At 51.9% G+C, this 17,389-nt stretch overlaps 1 protein-coding gene across 2 annotated transcripts in view; it reads right to left on the reverse strand.

Moving 5' to 3' along the window:
- H6PD (hexose-6-phosphate dehydrogenase/glucose 1-dehydrogenase) overlaps nucleotides 1–17,389 on the reverse strand; it is a 37,193-nt gene that overhangs the window by 16,222 nt on the left and 3,582 nt on the right. The window contains exons 2-4 of one of the 2 annotated variants that reach the window (XM_055262472.2): nucleotides 15,350–15,519; nucleotides 9,804–10,440; nucleotides 8,280–8,397 (exon numbers count right to left, since the gene is read on the reverse strand). In XM_055262472.2, the coding sequence (XP_055118447.1) occupies nucleotides 8,280–8,397; nucleotides 9,804–10,440; nucleotides 15,350–15,372 (778 nt within the window). In that variant the 5' untranslated portion in view covers nucleotides 15,373–15,519. Of the gene's footprint in view, nucleotides 1–8,279; nucleotides 8,398–9,803; nucleotides 10,441–15,349; nucleotides 15,588–17,389 lie in introns of both variants that reach the window. The other variant, XM_063631967.1, reaches the window with a different exon arrangement.

Consider the following 17,389-nt stretch of genomic DNA (forward strand, 5'->3'; position numbering starts at 1 on the left):
CCTGAGTCCAGGAGTTCAAGACCAGCCTAGGCAACATGGCAAAACCCCATCTCTACAAAAAATACAAAAATTAGCCGGGCATGGTGGCATACACCTGTGGTCCCAGCTACTTGGGAGGCTGAGGTTGGAGGATCACTTAAGCCTAGAAGGTCAAGGCTGCAGTGAGCTATGATTGCACCACTGCACTCCAGCCAGGGCAACAGATCAAGACCCTGTCTCCAAAAATAAAAACTAAATAATAAGACTTCTTGGCCTCAAACAGTTAAACAGAGTCATGATCCTCCAGCAACCCCACTCCTGGGTTTATACTCAAGAGAAATAAAAATGCAGGTCCACACAAAAGCTTGTACATGAATGCTCATTGCAGCATTATTCATAATAGCCAAAAAGTAAAGACAACCCAAATGTCCACTGACTGGTGACTGGATAAATTATAGTTTATCTATACAATAAGATATTATGCAGCAGTAAAAAGAAATGAAGTGCTGGCACATGCTAGAACATGGGTGAACTCTGAACATAGGATGCTAAGTGATAGAAACCACACACTGTATGATCCTATATGTACGAAATGTCCAGAATAGGCAACCCCACAGAAAGAATGCATTTCCGTGGTTGCTAGGAGTTAGAGGATGACAACTAAGGGGTACAGTGCTTCCTTTGCCGTGATGAACATGTCCTAAAATTGATTGTGGTACTGACACACAACTCTGTGAAGACACTAAAGCTCACTGGCCTGTCCACCTTGACTGGGTAAAGTGTAGTAGGATTTGTGAGTTACAGCTCAATAAAACTTTTTTAAAAAGGAAGCAGAACCACGAAAGAGGTACTTCAGGAAGACGAAGCTGTCTGCAACCTCCAAGATGAACAGGATGGGACTGGTGGTAGTGAAATCAACGAGGCAGCCTTTGCTGCAATCGAAGGAAGTAACAAAGGTAGGAGGGAACGAAGTCACAGTGAACTGCAAAGAAGTTATTACAGTAGATGAATACAAACTACCTGGTGACTGGCTGGATCCTTGAATGGTGGTACAGAGCTGTGATCTGGAGTGTGGTCTCTGGAGCCAGGCTGCTCCAGTTTATCTTATTTTATCTTATCTTATTTTGTTTTATTTTATCGGAGATGGAGTCTCCTTCTGTTACCCAGGCTGGAGTGCAGTGGCGCGATCTTGGCTCACTGCAACCTTCGCCTCCCGGGTTCAAGCAATTCTCCTGCCTCAGCCTCCCGAGTAGCTGGGATTACAGGCACACACTACCATGCCTGGATAATTTTTGTATTTTTAGTGGAGATGGGGTTTCACCATTTGGCCAGGCTGGTCTTGAACTCCTGACCTCAAGTGATCCACCCATCTCGGCCTCCCAAAGTGCTGAGATTACAGGTATGAGCCACCGTGCCCAGCCTGCCCCGGTTTAAATACCGGCTCTGCCATCTTTCAGCCCTGTGATCTCCAGCAACTGACGTCACCTCACATGCGAACAAGCAACAATCCCCGCACCTCCCTTGCAGGGCTTCTGTGGGCCTGAAGGAGTTAATATCCACACAGGGCTTGGAACAGTGGCTAGCACACAGGAAACACTGATAAAGACTGGTTGGAATTTTTCTTATGACAGATGCTGTAAAAGAAGGGCTACCAGCCTGGTCACTCAGAGAGCACTGTTCCCATTAGAAATAAAGAGGTTAGAAAACGCAGTTGGTATTTCATGAGAAAAATGCAGTGATGGCTTTCATTCTAAATCTGCTGAATCTGAAGGGATGGTGCAACACCCCGTGAAACAATCTAAAAGGCGGCTGGAGGTATAAACTAGGGTCTGGGGAGACAATGCACACTGGAGATAAACTGGATTTCATCAAACCTGAAATGCCATCAGTGGCGGAAGCATCGCTGTTTTATAACCCCTAAGAAAGAAAAGGGTTTCCTGTTCCACTATGTCACCCCATTAAGGATAAACCCAACTTCAGAGACGTCCAAATATGAAAAATATGTGTCTTCCAATCAATGAATTACAGTGGATTTATATGTCAACAGCATAGTTAAAGCTTTAAAAACAGATGAATTTTTGATGAAGGGAACACAACAGAGTCCCTAAAAGCCCTGTTATCTGCTTACTATTCATTAATGTAGCAAATCCCTAAGCGGCCCCTTTCCTATTTTTATCCTCTCTCAATTCTCAAAAAGAATGCATTCCACGGGTTTACTACCTGCTGGGTAAAAGAGAGCTTCCTTTATTCCTTAATTTCAAGCTTCAGGGGGTGCGCCTGTGTTTAACACGGCCTGTAGATTTATGGACTTTGCCTGGTTGGCTCCGTCTTTTCAGAGTTTAATGCAGTGACCGGGACCGTGGCCTGGCACCTCCCGGGGAAGAGGCCATGCAGCTGAGTGCAAGGACAGGAGGTGAGGGGCTGGCCCTCCTGCTGATGTTGATCTTTTCTAGTTACTGCCAGTTATTGTGGACTGATTTCTCCTAAAAATGATCTATATTGGCTCCTAGTATCTTTTCCTGGGTTGAAAGTTGAGGGTTGAAACCCATCAGTATATGAAAAGGATAGAGAAAAGCATAACCAGGGTGGACACTGGGAGGAAAGACCCCCTGTAAACTTGGCTCCCGCCTGTGCACATCCAGAGCTCGTCCAAGGTCAGAGGATGACAAAGCAGGGGGGCCATGGCTGCGCCTGCCGGCTGTGCTGCTCAGTCTCATAACAGAGAGGAACAGCTAGAAAGCACTTCTCCCCTTTGGCCGTTCCACTGCCGAAGTATATACTTAAAGGGAATATGTTTTTTAAAATGCTCATAAATGTTCTCGAATTAGATAGTAGTTGCATAACTTTGTAAATATACTAAAAACCACTTAATTTTATATTTTAAAAGTGTAAATTTTGTGGTATGTGCATTGTATCTCGATTTTTAAAAAAGCTCACAAAGTACTATCTAAGATAGAAGCCAGGGGAGGTGGGGCGCTCCTGTAGTCTCAGCTATTTGGGAGGTTAAAGCAAGAGAGGATCACTTGAGACCAGGCGTTCAAGACCAGCCTGGGCAACATAACAAGACTCCATCTCTAAGATAATAATAAAATAACAAAAAACTAGAAACAACCAAAAAGCTTAATAAAAGAGTTTATAACACATATTCTGTGGTATGAACAGAACTGAACAGAAATATAAATATTAAAAGGTATATATTGTGCAGACTGCTAATACATAGAGATTTAAATACGTATACAACTGTGTGTGTATATGTGAGAGAGAAATATGACATAAAGAATGGACATGAAAGTATGACAGATTATAGGATTTATATAATAATCCAATATAAGTCATGTGGAACTCAGACACACTGCAAGAACACTGCCGCTGCCTCTCCTGGCAAACTTGGAAGAAGAACAACACTTCCATTTGTAACGTATTTCCGTGTGCATTATCTGATTTAATCCTCAAAACTACCCGAGAGAGAGAGGTACCAGGGCTATCGGCATTGTATAGAGGTGTGCTGAAGGTCACAGCCTTCAGAACCGGGACCAGAAACCCCCTCCTCGTTGCTTCCACATTGTGGGAAATCCAGGTTTTCTCAACAAAAATAGATTAAAACAAAAAAAATAGACAACTAAGAGCCAGCTGCAATCCCGATCAACGCCTTCTGGGATTACTAAAAATAAAAAGAGGTGAGGGCCAAGGAGAGCACAGTGTGCTGGCTGGTGCTCTCTCTGGACAGGAGATCCGGCAGCTGCCCTGGGCTCACCTTGCAGACAGCTCTGCAGATGGGGCAGGAAGGGGAACCGGCCCTGCTGAGCGAGCTCCTGGCCCCTTCTGGCACACCAGGCTGGAAGGTGGGACAGCTGGTGTGTGCCTGGAAGGACCCTGGATGCCCTGGTCCCTCGGTGAGAGGCACTGAACGGTCACTCCAGCCCTCAGAGGTGGGCAAGCATCAGGCTCCTTTCCCCATGTCAGGACAGGGACCCTCCCAGCAGTGACATCCTCAGGAAGTCTCCCTCCTTCTTTCTAACAACAACAACAACAACAATAACAGGCCTTCTACACAGAGGGGAAACTAGGGCAGCAGGGAGACTGGCCCGGAGTGCATTCCAGCAGGGAGACCAACTGCTGATGGCCTGACCAGCTTGGGAGGCTGTGGAGCTCAGTGGTTAGAGGCTCGGGCTCTGAGGTGCCAGAGACCTCAGCTCCAATTCCAGCACTCCCGACAGAAAAGGCAGCCAGACCCAGACAGCTGAACACAGCCCATTAATCACATGGGCCCGCCTGTCTGCAGAGCCCTCCCGGTGCCATGATGAGGGCCAGCCAGGGTCATCTCTGGGATGAAGGAGGCTCAGTGACTCTCCTTTTATGGCCCATGCTGCTTCGAGACCCCAGCCAGGGTACCCAGGGTGGCTGTGACTCTCAGGGGCTCACAGACTGGGATGCACAGGAGGAGCACCCCAGGTCAGGCTGAGAGGGAGCTGGGTACCAAATCGCGTCTTCCTTTCCTCCTCCCCACCCCCTCCGGCCTGTGCAGCAGCCTTGACTCTGCAGCAAACTCCTCTGGGCCAGAGGCTGCAGCAGGAAAAGAAAAACAAAACAAAACACTCACCCAGCATGGAGGATGGAGGGAGCCGGGGAAGCCGGCTTCCACCCACTTAGATGTGTGCGACGCGGGTGGGGGAAGACATCCAAACGACCTTGCAGCTCAGAAGTCCCTTTCCCGGGGCCTGCAGCAGCTCTGGACCAGGAACACTCCATTTCTCAGGCCTGGCTTGCAGCCCCCTCCCTTCCCAGCACTCCGGGTGCTGGCTTGGGTTACGCAGGTGCCACTCCTGCCTAGGAGTCAGCTAGGGTTGCACCACTGCGGGGGTGGAGGTCAGCTGGGATCCACCGGAACCCTTGGCAGGGCAGAGCACAGGGTAGGGAGTCAGGGAGAATGGCCTGTGGTGTGTGTGGGGTGGGGAGTGGGGGAGAATGGCCTGTGGTGTGTGTGGGGTGGGGAGTGGGGGAGAATGGCCTGCCGTGCACTTTGCCCCTCTGCTTAGCAGTCAGACCTCGGGGCTCTGAATCCTGCCTTGAAGACTTTCTGCCCACGCTGAGCCCCACTGCGGCAGCACTCGCCTGCCAAGTCCACCAAACTCCAATAGGAGGCAGCATTTACTCCTGCCTGTTTCCCGCCCTTACCCAGGGCAGCACTGGCAGCCTAGGCCTTGCTGTGCTGGGCACAGGGCTCCTGGCCGTGCTGGGGTGCGCTGCAGGTCTGCGGTGCCTGTCCCCTCTCTCCAGTCTGAACCACAGGTGGGAGGCCCCTGAAGGACTGGCTCCAAAGCAGGACCCAGAGAGGACAGCACAGAGCAGTGCTTGGGCCAGCAGGGCTGTACCAGGCCACCTTCTTGGGATGCAGAAAGAATGTGTCCTCTGGCATGCAGGCACACAAAATTGAGAGAGACAGCAAGCAAGCTCATTCTGTTGCCAAAGCACCCTGTGTCCAAGGCCCACTTGCTGGGGGGCTGGGCTCAGCAGCAGGCAGTCCCTCCCTGCTACGAGCTATCAAGGATCTGTTTGTAAATGGCAGGTAAACAAGCCAACCAGTGAGGCCCAAACCCCAGGACAGTTGCAGTCCTGCTGGCCACCTCTGACAAGGAGCGTGGACTGAACTAGCCCCACTCTGGCCTCACCGCGACAGGCTGCAAGCCTCCAGGACTAGTGGATCTCCCACTGCCTGTCCTGCGCTGAGGCTCCCTTTGCCCCTGGGCTGAAGGTGCAGGGCCCAGCTGTACTAAAGGCCGTGGACTCTGGAGCTTAGGAGCGGTGGACCCTCCCCCTGAGCCCCACGTAGCAGGCAAGACTGGGCCTCCTTTAGTCCCCGCAGCTGTGACAACAGGGCTCCAGGTGCCTCTCCCTCCTGGACCTTGAGGACAGCCAGCCCAGGCTGTTGTGTTGCTGTTCAAACGCAACATCCTCAGACTGTCCCAGCAAACAGACCTGCCCAGAGCTCCACCTGTCTTTCTTTCATATCTTCCATGTTTCTTTCTTTAAAATCCAAAAGTACCTTTGCTAGGATAATCAGGCCTGCAATCTGCCTGGTCCCTGGCTCCACGGGACCTACAAACAACCCACAAATGACACGACATACCAAGAAGGAAACAGGGTGGCAGGGCTGGAAGAACTAAGAGGCAACAGCACCAACAGGTAACTCCAGGCATCATGGCTCTTCCCCAGCCCAGGGCGGGGATAGGAAGGAGTTGCCAGAAAGGGGAGAGGAGTCCTGGTCTCCCAGCCTCGCTGGGGATGGGGCCAAGTCCAGGTAGAGAAGTGCAGACGCCAGCCCGCTGGCTTCAGCAGGGGCAGGACCCCCTCCCATTCTGCTCCAGGCTCTCTGCACCAGGTGCAGCTCACTTCTCTGAAGATGAGGCAGGCATAGGCCCAGCACACATGCCTGCTGGGATATCAGGCACAGACAGGCACGGGGGGAAGCCCATGGCCGGCGCCCTGGCTGAGGACTGGGAGGGAAACTTGGAAGGGCTGGAGGGCGATTCCCTGAGACCCACGAAGGCTCACTGCAGGGTGCAGGGCCTCTTTTCTGCTGTGGGTTCTGGAGTAGAGAAACCCAGTGCCTTCTCGAGCCCAGCAATGTCCTTCAAGGCCTGGCTCGGGAAGTCCTGCCTGGCCTCCTGCCCACCCCCCACATCGTCCCCCCACCACGCTGCCTGCCTGCAACACCCATCACCCATTTTGTTTTCTTTTTCAGAGACGGAGGCTCACTATGCCACCCAGGCTGGTGTCCAACTACTGAGCTCAAATGATCCTCCCATCTCTGCCCCCGAGTAGCTGGGACTACAGGTGTGCCACTGCGCCCAGCTCCATTTTGGAGTTTGTCCCACCAGCCAGTGTGATGAGATCATCACCCCCCACAGCACCCGTGAATCTGGGCAGTATTAGGGAGCCATATCTGAGAGGCTGAGTTTTGTACCTCATTGTGGCACCTCGGCCCCGCAGAGAGCTTCTGGCACTAAATACACAGTCAGAGAGGAATAGAGAAACAGCTGAAGAGAGAAACCAAGGGGCGGGGGAAAGAGAAAGAGAAAATGGCCCAGAGAAAGAGCAAGGTAGAGAGAAAAAGAGGAGAAACCTCCTGGCCCATCCCTGGGTCCAGGGCTCTGGGCCCTGCCCTGTGGCGGGCACGCACTGCGGGGGCTGGGGGGGGCGGGCAGTGGCCTCGGGTGCTCCCGCTGCAGCTGCAGAAAGCGGCCACGGGGATGAGCTGGCCACCGACGCAGCGCTGGCAGCACAGGGCGGCGGCGCCAGGCCTGAGTGCTGGGGCCAGACTGTTGCCCCCAGCATCAGGCTCCACCACCTTCTACTGTGGGGCTGTGGGCTCGCCACCATCTTCATCTGTAAGGAGGCCAATAACAGCACCCACCTCACCTGGCGGCTGGGGACTGGGGACACAGTCAACTTCAGCTCTTATAATTACTGGGCAAGAGCCAGTGCTTTATATCTTCACGGTCAATGCTCCAAAACTTTGCTACCATCACAGAATGCCAGGTCCCAAAGGGAACTTAGCTGTCCTCATCGACAGGACATGCTCATCTCACAGCTGCAGGGAGTGACATGCTGAGGCCACCCAGCTGAAGGCAGTGGTGGGCATGACGCACGGCCTCCCGCCTCCCGGGAGTATACTCAGTGTGTCTGAGGTGTGTGGCGGTGCGGGAGAGGCGGTGTCCTCCTGCAGCCTACAGGCTGGCAGGAGAGACACGGTGGACAAGGACAAGGCAAGGGGAACACTGTGCAGGACAGGGGAGGGAGGTGTGTGGCGCCATGAGGGTGAGGGGAGTGGGCCTGCAGGGCTCAGAAAGGCTTCCTGGAGGGCCATGGAGCTGAGAACTAACAGGCGAGAGAGGGGTCAGGAGGTGAGGGGGACGCGAGGGGGAGTGCCCCATGGAGGGGGTGCCACGGCTGCAAGCACCACAGTCGGGGAAGCCCTCACGCAGCTCCCATGGTCTCTACGCATTCAAAAACTTGGGGGACCTCAGGGGGACTCCAGCCTCTACCGCGTGCCAGTGGTTTCCCGCCTCTGTGCCAGGCCTACTTCTCTGGACCATACGCTCCCCACGGGCAGCAATGGCTACTTGGGCTTTGCCAGCCGGCACCCTGGGATTTAGCCCGGTTCAGAGCTGGGCACACGGCAGGCTGGAAGGGAGACTACACGCCCACAGAAAACCTCCCTCTGAGAAGCGCCCATGCCTCACAGCAGCCAGCGGGCAGGCAGAGGCTGGGGGACCGAGCGCGCAGGGCCACTCACACACCTTCGGCATCCACGGTCTCTTTCATGATGATCTCCACCCGCTCCACATGGTGCCGGTTCCAGAGGCTGTCCAAAGCCTTGCGGTTCTGGTCTCGGAAAGGCAGGATCTGTGCCACAGCCTGTCGGGGGGAAGACTGGGCGTGCTGCAGGATCCTCTCACGATGAAGGAAGAACCCTGACTCCCGGGAAGGGCTCTGACCTCTCTATTCCCTGCTCAGAGCAGAAGATGCCCTCTGAGCAGTAGTTCTGGACTTCACGATCTCACAGGCCAGTAAAGGTTCCAAAAACTTGCAAGTGACCTCCAAAGGGTTACCAGATTTGTATTTTGCCAAGAAAAAAATAGTTAGAATTACCTATCTTCTATTACGATCAATTTTTAATAAAATAAAGATAGGTTTAACACCAAAAATGTAGCAAGAAAAGCTTCGAATTGAGCACATTCTGTATTTCTTCTCATCTTGCCATAAACAAGCGAAAATCTCCCCAGGACTGGCCCAGTTCTGAGGACCACTATTTAGGAATCCTACGATGGGCAACTCCAGGCAGGGTGGGATGGAAAGCCATGTCTCTGACCTCAACAACTGCCTATGCCCCCCTGCACCACATACCAGAACACAGGGCTGCTGCGCTCTCTGCCGGGGTTCCTGGGACAGGATGCCCCCAGGGGCCTCCAAGACATTTTGAGTGAACTGGTCAACGGACATGTGTCACCCAGGAGGTTACCCCATGCTCCTGCCCAGGGCTTAAGGTCCTACTGCTCCCTGGTTTAAGCTCTTGTTGCCAACCTTCTGGCTCAAAACAGAACTCAGGAAGAAAAACATTTTGAAAAAAGGTAGATGGGGCAGGGTGCGGTGGCTCACGCCTGTAATTCCCAGCACTTTGGGAGGCCGAAGTGAGCAGATCACTTGAGGTCAGGATTTTGAGACCAGCCTGGCCAACATGGTGAAACCCCATTTCTACTAAAAATGCAAAAAATTGGCCGGGCCTGGTGATGCGCGCCTGTACTCCGAGCTACTTGGGAGGCTGAGGCGGGAGAACTGCTGGAACCCAGGAGGCGGAGGTTGCAGTGAGCCGAGATCATGCCACTACACTCCAGCCTGGTGACAGAGCAGACTCTGTCTAAAAAAAAAAAAAAAAAGGTGGTGGGTGCAGGAGAAGAAAGCTTGTTCTAATTCCCACAGCACACCCAACAGGAAGCCAGATCCAGACACCAGAGTTGCTGAGCCACCTCTACAGAGGATGCAGGGCAACCGTGAGAAGCCAGAGCCCAGACTGGGGAACAAAGAGAACGGGGGCTTTGCAAAGGACAAAAGAGGCCAGACACATGGACAAGGACCCAACAGTCCTGCCCTGCTGCTGTCTTTCCTTTACCCCCTCACCTCCTGCCCACCTTCAAGGAGACCATGGGAGCTCTGAGTTCACAATGCCCTGGGGCCTAGCTCCACAATGAGCAAGTGGCCTTGTTGCTGGGGTCCACCAGCGCCCAGCTCACCCTAGCCCTGGCAGGCTCCACGCTGATGCTCACCTGCTTGCCTAAGTAATGGTCCACCCGGTACATCTCCTCCTCCTGGAAAAAGGTCCCGAGTTCTGTGGCCAGCTGCTGGGCTGAGAAGTGGTCATGGCCAAAGGGTTTCTCAAGGATAACCCGCAGCCAGGCGCCCGGGCCTGGCCGGCAGCTGCTGTTGATGTTGCGGGCAATGTCTTCATAGGCGAAGGGTGGCACCGAGAAGTAGAAGATCCTGCCAGCCTCACGGAGGCCTGCGTGCTGGAGCTGTGCCTCGATGTCCTTGTTCAGGGCCTGATAGTCCTCGGCCGTCTTCAGTTGGCGGTACCGGCTCAGCTGCAGGAACTGATCCTTGTGCTCTGCACAGTGACTGGGTGCCATGTCCTTGGGGCAGGAGAGGGATTCCAGGGCCTTGGCCATGAGCTCTTGACCCTGTTTGGGGGCTGTCAGAGCAGCTCCATGGAAGCTAAAACTGTGACCCCTGCCCGCTTCATCCAGGTACAGCTGGAACAGTCCCTGCCATAAGTACTTCTTAGCCAGGTCCCCAGTTGCTCCCAGCAGGATTATGGAGACATGTCCCTGGAGCTCCTGGGCTTGCAGGCAGCCCAGAAGGGCCAAGCACATCGCCACTATGAGCATATTCCACATGCCTGGGTGCCTGGGGTGCACAGAGAGACAGACGAGGAACAAGGAAGGATCAGACATGGTTCAGGTGGCTGTGATGTGGAAACAAACACTTCCTGCCTGGCAAGAAACCACCACGTGTTTCTTAAGAAAATGTTATAGGCCCACAGCTCGTCCTTCCCTCCTGACAGCTTGGCTTCTGTTCCAGGAAGTCAGTGGGTAGGAAGCCTGCCCTGTAGACAGGGACTCTGCCTGGGAAAGTTAGAGGCCACTTGCTAGAGATGAACCACTTTGCTGCCAGGAGCATAGGAAAGTGGCAAAGGCCACCAGGGAGGGCCGCAGGCCTGGGAGTGGAGCTGTCCATTTTATGACCAAGGCCAGTCTCCTCCAGCATAGGTCACCTGGACAAGCAGGGCAGCCCCAGCCTAGGTATACTGGCAGGTCCTCAGGAGACAGTTGGAACAGTGAGAGGGTAGGACCACCTCCTCTCACCTCTCACTTGCCTCTTCCCCATGTCTGCTGGGCTCCAACTACCAAATGATGACTAATAACTGCTACGGCATAGTGACAGAAAACATGGACTGCAGACTACCTGCCTGAGTTTGAATCCCAGCTCAACCCCTTAGTAACTGCACAATTATTTAACCTGGCTGTACCTCAGTTTTCTCACCTGAAATGGGAGTAATAGTGGTACCTACACCACAGAGTTGTTATAAGGATAAAAGGAGTTCATGCCTGTAATGAGCTGAGGCCTGTACCTATCACCTATTAAGCACCGAATGGTAGGTGTCATCCTGGAAGAGTGATACCAGCAAACGCTTAGTGCTGGCACTAAGTACTTATGTGTATTAGAGCTCAATGAACCCAGACAAGAATCCTGAAAGAACCACATGGGGTGGGTTCTGTGACAGTCCTCCCATTCTGCAAATGGAAAAGCTGAGGCTCGGGTCAATGAAGGTCCCAGGGTAAGAAAGCAGGGGAGCTGGGACTGACTGTGCAGCCACTGCGTGACACGCCCAATGACCTCTCCAGCACCGCTATAGAGGGGACCAAATCTGCCTCTTGACCCTGACGTCAGACCCCCTCCTCCCACCACCCCCTCCGCCTCTTCCTCATCTCTCCAAAAATCCACGTCCAAGAGGTTCCTAGTGAGTGACCAACCCAAGGTGAAGACCAACAACAGTGTCTGAGCCAGTGGCTACAACCTCCCCCAGGTAAGCAAACCGCCTGGGCTACTGTTCAGCCTAAACTGAGGCGCTCACATGCATGAGAAGTAGAGGCCTAGGGTGGGTCACAAACACACCAAGTATTAGTTTGTTCTGGCCTTCTGTTCTAACCAAGGTTGTAGGGCTTCCTGCGCTGAATTCTTCCTCCACAGCTCTCTGGCTCTCTAGTTTCCAACCAAGGCCAGTGTTGGAGGGAAGGGAAGAAGGAAGTGAGGGGGCAAGTCATCACAGCCGCTATGCCCATGGGAACTAATCAGAAATCCACGGTGGAAATGGGGTTCAGCCTGCAGGTGGGAGCAGTGACAAAGGAACTGAATGGCTGATTTAGCGCCTATTATATGACAGGCATTTTACCAGGTAAAGGATTAACAAAATCTTTAACAACTTCAGGAAGCTATAATCTGTTAATACAAATGGGGAAGTTGAGGTTTAAAGAGATAACTTACAAAAGGCCCCACAGAACTGGCCCAATGACCTCTTCACCATCCCTATACAGAGAGGACCAAATCTGCCTCTTGACCCTGACGTCAGACCCCCTCCTCCCACCCCCTCTGCCTCTTCCTCATCTCTCTCAAGATCCATCTCCAAGAGGGTCCTAGTGAGTGACCAACCCAAGGTGAGGACACAACCACAGTGTCTGAGCCAGTGTCTACAGGACACACGATGCGTCCATCACTGGAGCTTTAACTAGAGGATCGGGACCACACGGGTGGCTCCCCAGCCTTCCTCTCCCACTCTCCCTGTATCTGCCCTCACCCCTAAATACACACATGGACCACAGGACCATTCTGCTTTTTCCTCCTGCTTTCCAGTCCCTGTCCTTGGCCCTTCAAGCGTTTTTTCCTCAACCAGCAATCGCTCGTCTGGAGGGAAGGAGAAGCTGCAAGGTCAGTGCAGGAGAGAGGCAGCGAGAAATCTGAAGCCCAGAGAACAGCCTGGAGAAGGAGGAGCCGCCAGCTGGCAGGCTGCGCTTCAGAGCTGCTGATCAGATCCTGGTAGCCAGGGCTCTGGACGTGCCTGGTATAAAGGGAGGAGCTAAGCCTCCAGAGTGCTGGCATGGGCAGGTGGGGGAGCCCCAAGGGCCAGCACCTCTGCCCCCACCCCAGAAGACTGCAGACAGCTGTGACGGATGGCCACCTGGCCTGAACTGACTCCTGGCCCTCTCTTTAATCCTGTTCTGACTCTGAGGTTTGCCACAGTCCTCCCTGACCAGTCCTGTTCTGGGTCCCCGGTTCTCAGGTTGGCCTCCCGTATCTGTTGTTGCCAGCACTCCTTTAAACAAATCCAAGATATTGGGTATTACAACATGATTGCTTACTCTGTGGTTGCAAAACAACTAGAAAACAACTCTTTCCTAAATGGGTGTGGGTAGTATATGTGGGTATTCGTTTTTTTATTATATTTTTTTTAACCTTTACAGTGTTTCTCAAACTTTAATGAGCATTTGAATTTCCTGGGGATCTTTTTAAAAGGAGATTCTGATGCAGAAGGAAGGGGACCTGAAGTGCTGACAGCTGGTCCAAGAGCACACTTTGAGTAGCAAGACTCTGGAATACTGAGCAATGAGTACCAGAGCAACGATTCTCATCAAAGGAGGGCATCAGAACAAACATGCGGGCCTCACCTCCTGCTCCCTTTCTCAAGACACAGACATTCTGATCCAGTAGGTGTAAGGTAGGTCCTAACACAGGTATTTTGAAACAGTCTCAAATGGTTTCATGTGCCCATCCCCTTGTAAAAACTGGTTGTTCCTGAATCCAGTAATAATACCTATGTTAACCAAGTAGTCAGCGTGTGCCAGATGACTTAAACGCACCTTTCCAATCATTCCTCACAACAGTCTTGTGGAGGGGGTTCTGTGAGGAGTCTCATTCTACAGACGAGGAAACTGGGAGGTGAAGGAAACTGTCAAGCCACAAAGCCTGGACCCTTGGTCACGATGCTAAACAGCTTCCTTAGTCAAGCAGAAGAAGGAGGCATTTGGGTCCAAGGACCTGGGCTCAAGACCACTGCCTAGCTTCATGATCTAATTAAGTCAGCTAATTAGGCCAGGCACAGTGGTTCACGCCTATAATCCCAGCCCTTTGGGAGGCCGAGGCAGGAGGATCACTTGAGCCCAAGACTTCCAGACCAGTCTGGGCAACACAGCGAGACCCCCATCTCTACAAAAAATATTTAAAAATTAGCTGGGCGTGGTGGCACATGTCTGTAGTCTCAGCTACTCAGGAGGCTGAGGACTGCTTGAGCCCGAGAGGTCCAGGCTGCAGTGAGCCATGATCGCACCACTGCACTCCAGCCTGGTGACAGAGCGAGATCCTGTCTCAAAAAAAGTAAATAAATAAAATAAATAAATAAATCAGCTAATTAAATCAGGGAGATGCCCTCCACCTTTCCATAAGGGCGGGTAGGTGATTAGAGCCTTATCGTCCACACTTCTTCATCTACAAAACAGGGCAAATACCATCAACCCAAGGCGGGGGTGGGGGGAGAGGCAGTGAAGATTGAGATGATACATGTGACAAAAATGCTATACAAATGTTAATTAATTAATTAAATGCAAAGTTCCTCCTGGCCCCCAAGGGTGCTATAATACCATTGCTCTCAGGAAAAACACTGTGAACCTCCCTCCTCTCCTGGGGCTACAGAGCCAGGCCCTGCAGACAGCACTGGAGAACCAACCCCGGTTCCTAACTCAACACTCCCGACTAGTCTGGAAGCAGCAGGAGGGAAGGCTGGCTTGGTCATCCTCCCTGCTGCCCTGACAGGGAAAGAAGCAGGCCCAGAGAAGCCCAGTTAAGTCAAAGTCAGGGACAGGGGGACCCCAGCCTCTGGAGCAGAGGCACCCACGACTCCAACACATCTCCTGGGCTCCAGGCCTCCTCCTCATGCTGCACGGCTCTGCTTCAGAAGGTTTTCTTCGGAAGCACTTCTCCCCTCTGCCTCCTTGCCTGCTCTGAGAGGAATCGGCTGTGAAATAAACCTTCCGAAATTACATACTTGAAGTTAGCCAGAGAGCATGGAAGTAGCCTTCCAAAGGCTTATCCAACTACGAATCACTTCTTTTCAAAAAATTAACAAATCAATGAGAAAATCTTTAGTGAAAAGTTTGAGCAGCTGTAAGGGGAGGCGGCATTAGACTGGGAACTCGAATGTGTGGTGGCTCTTGTCTGGGCCCTGCCTCTAAACAACCACATAACCTTGAACAAGTCATTTAGCCTGGCTGGGCCTCAGTTTCCTCATCGAGGAAATGGGAGGGTGAGATAAAGAATCTGTGTAATCTTTTAGTGTCCCTGTTTTCCGAGGAAAGGTGACCCGCATCCTATTATCCGGGAACTGCCCTCCACTTTTCTATAAGGCAAATGAGTGCTTCGAGCCTTGACCTCTGCAGCCAGGCAGGGAAACAGAGAACTAAAATATGAAGCCAAGAGCTGAGAACTGTGCGTCATTCAGCAGTTAAGACAAAAACTCTTGAAGCTATGACTTACGTGTGTGGAGGATGCAATTTCATTTACAATTCTTATTTAAGATACTTGCCAGAAATACACTCACTACGAAACAAAGTGCTGTGGGGGCATCCTGTAGGGAGGTGGAAAAGACCTGATGGCTCATCTTAGAGCCAGGGCCGACTGCGGGCACATGAACCCAGTCCTGGGCACCCTTCACTGTCTCCAACTCTAATCCTGAGGGCTTCTACGAGTAATCCTGGGAGAGACTTACCAGTTAAAAGGCTCTGCTAACATCCCAGAAGGTGGGAGCCAGGGGGTTTGGATCAGAATCCAGGTTCTGGCCTTTGTTCTCACGCAAGTGGAAGAGGCATGCAGCTGTCCCCGAACAGACCCGGCACAGCAGACCCAGCCTGTGCTGAAGCTCCAGCCGCAGAGCGTTTTCTGGTAAACCACAGGAGGAAGCAGTTCTAATCCTCTATGCCCAGCAGACAAGGGGTGGGAGAGAGGAGCTGGGAGGTAAAGGTCAATGTCTGCTGCTGCCCTGTTCCCTTTCCCGGCTTTTGACGTTATCCTCTGTGTGCCAGGCAGGAGGAAGGGAAATTTTCTTCAAATCATGACCCATGAGTTTGGAATTTTTTAAAAAGAACATGTGGGAGTAAAACAAAAGTTCAAACTAAAGATCATTTGAAACTAAAGCACAAGGTGATGTGCCTAGTCTTTTTACAATAGCCAACCCAAGGTTTTTGTTTTTGTTGTTTTTTGTCTGTTTTTTGCACTCTTCCTGTTCTGGTCCATTTATGCTGAACCCATCAATGCAGATAAAAATCAAGCCTGCTAGGCCGGGCGCGGTGGCTCACGCTTGTAATCCCAGCACTTTGGGAGGCCGAGGCGGGCGGATCACAAGGTCAGGAGATCGAGACCACGGTGAAACCCCGTCTCTACTAAAAAATACAAAAAAAAAAATTAGCCGGGCGTGGTGGCGGGCGCCTGTAGTCCCAGCTACTCGGAGAGGCTGAGGCAGGAGAATGGCGTGAACCCGGGAGGCGGAGCTTGCAGTGAGCCGAGATTGCGCCACTGCACTCCAGCCTGGGCGACAGAGCGAGACTCCGTCTCAAAAAAAAAAAAAAAAAAAAATCAAGCCTGCTATCTATGACCTCTGATCTGCATTCACTGCCCTCAGGGCCAGAATGGGGACAAAAGCTTCCAGATCAGGATCTGGGGCTCCTTGTTCCTCTCTCATCTCAGAGAATCCTCATTCCCATCTTTAGGTACCTGTCCTGTAATCCCAGCACTTTGGGAGACTGAGACGGGAGGACTACTTGAGCCCAGGAGATCAAGACCAGCCTGGGCAACGTGGCGAAAACCCGTTTCTACTAAAAATACAAAAGTTAGCTGGGTGTGGTGGCAGGTGCCTGTAATCCCAGCTACTTGGGAGGCTGAGGCAGGAGAATTGCTTGAACCCAGGAGGTGGAGGTTGCAGTGAGCAGAGATCGCACCATTGCACTCCAGCCTGGGTGACAGAGTGAGACTCCATCTCAAACAAACAAACAAAAAATCATTAAATAAATTAAAAAGGTAATAAATACTCAAAACTCATTTCTTCCTAATCATCTGACTACATTTCACTAATATCTATGCTCTTGATATTATTTATATCCACTGCATCTATGAGGTGAAGATATTCTATTATAGTGTATTTGAAGTTGGCCAACGTCAGAATATTTACACCACAGATATAGGCAAAGGCTATAAATCAGGTTCCCCACTATCAACCCCACCCCTCACAGTCAGTTGGTAAACATTACCAGCACACAACTGCCTATCTGTCCAAGTCTTTATTTACAGCCCGAACTTCCCCCAAACTCCAGACTCATGCAGTCAATTGCTATTCTGAGAGCATGAGTGGGATGTTTGCCAGACTTAATATGTACAAAACTGAACTGATTTCTCTCCCAATCTGCTTCCACTGTAGCTTTCCCCATTCTCAGTAAATGGCAACTCTATCTTTCCAGGTGTTCAGACCCAGAAACCTTGAGGTCATCTGATCTGTCAGCAAATCCTGTAGTTTCTATCTTCAAAATTTATCTAGAATACAACTGCTTCTCACCACCTTCCACCACTCCACTCCAGTGCCAGCCACCGTCATCTCCGTCTGGATTACTACAGGAACTTCCTAATTGGCCTCCTCTATCTGGACCCTCTATGGCTGAGCCTCAACACGGCAGTCAGAGTGACCTTTTCATAGCTCCAGCTGGATCATGCCATTCCTCTGTGCAGACGTCTGCAGAGTCTACACATTCTGGCCTCCCAC

This window comes from Symphalangus syndactylus, chromosome 22, assembly GCF_028878055.3.
Source record: "Symphalangus syndactylus isolate Jambi chromosome 22, NHGRI_mSymSyn1-v2.1_pri, whole genome shotgun sequence".
Lineage (NCBI taxonomy): Eukaryota > Metazoa > Chordata > Mammalia > Primates > Hylobatidae > Symphalangus > Symphalangus syndactylus.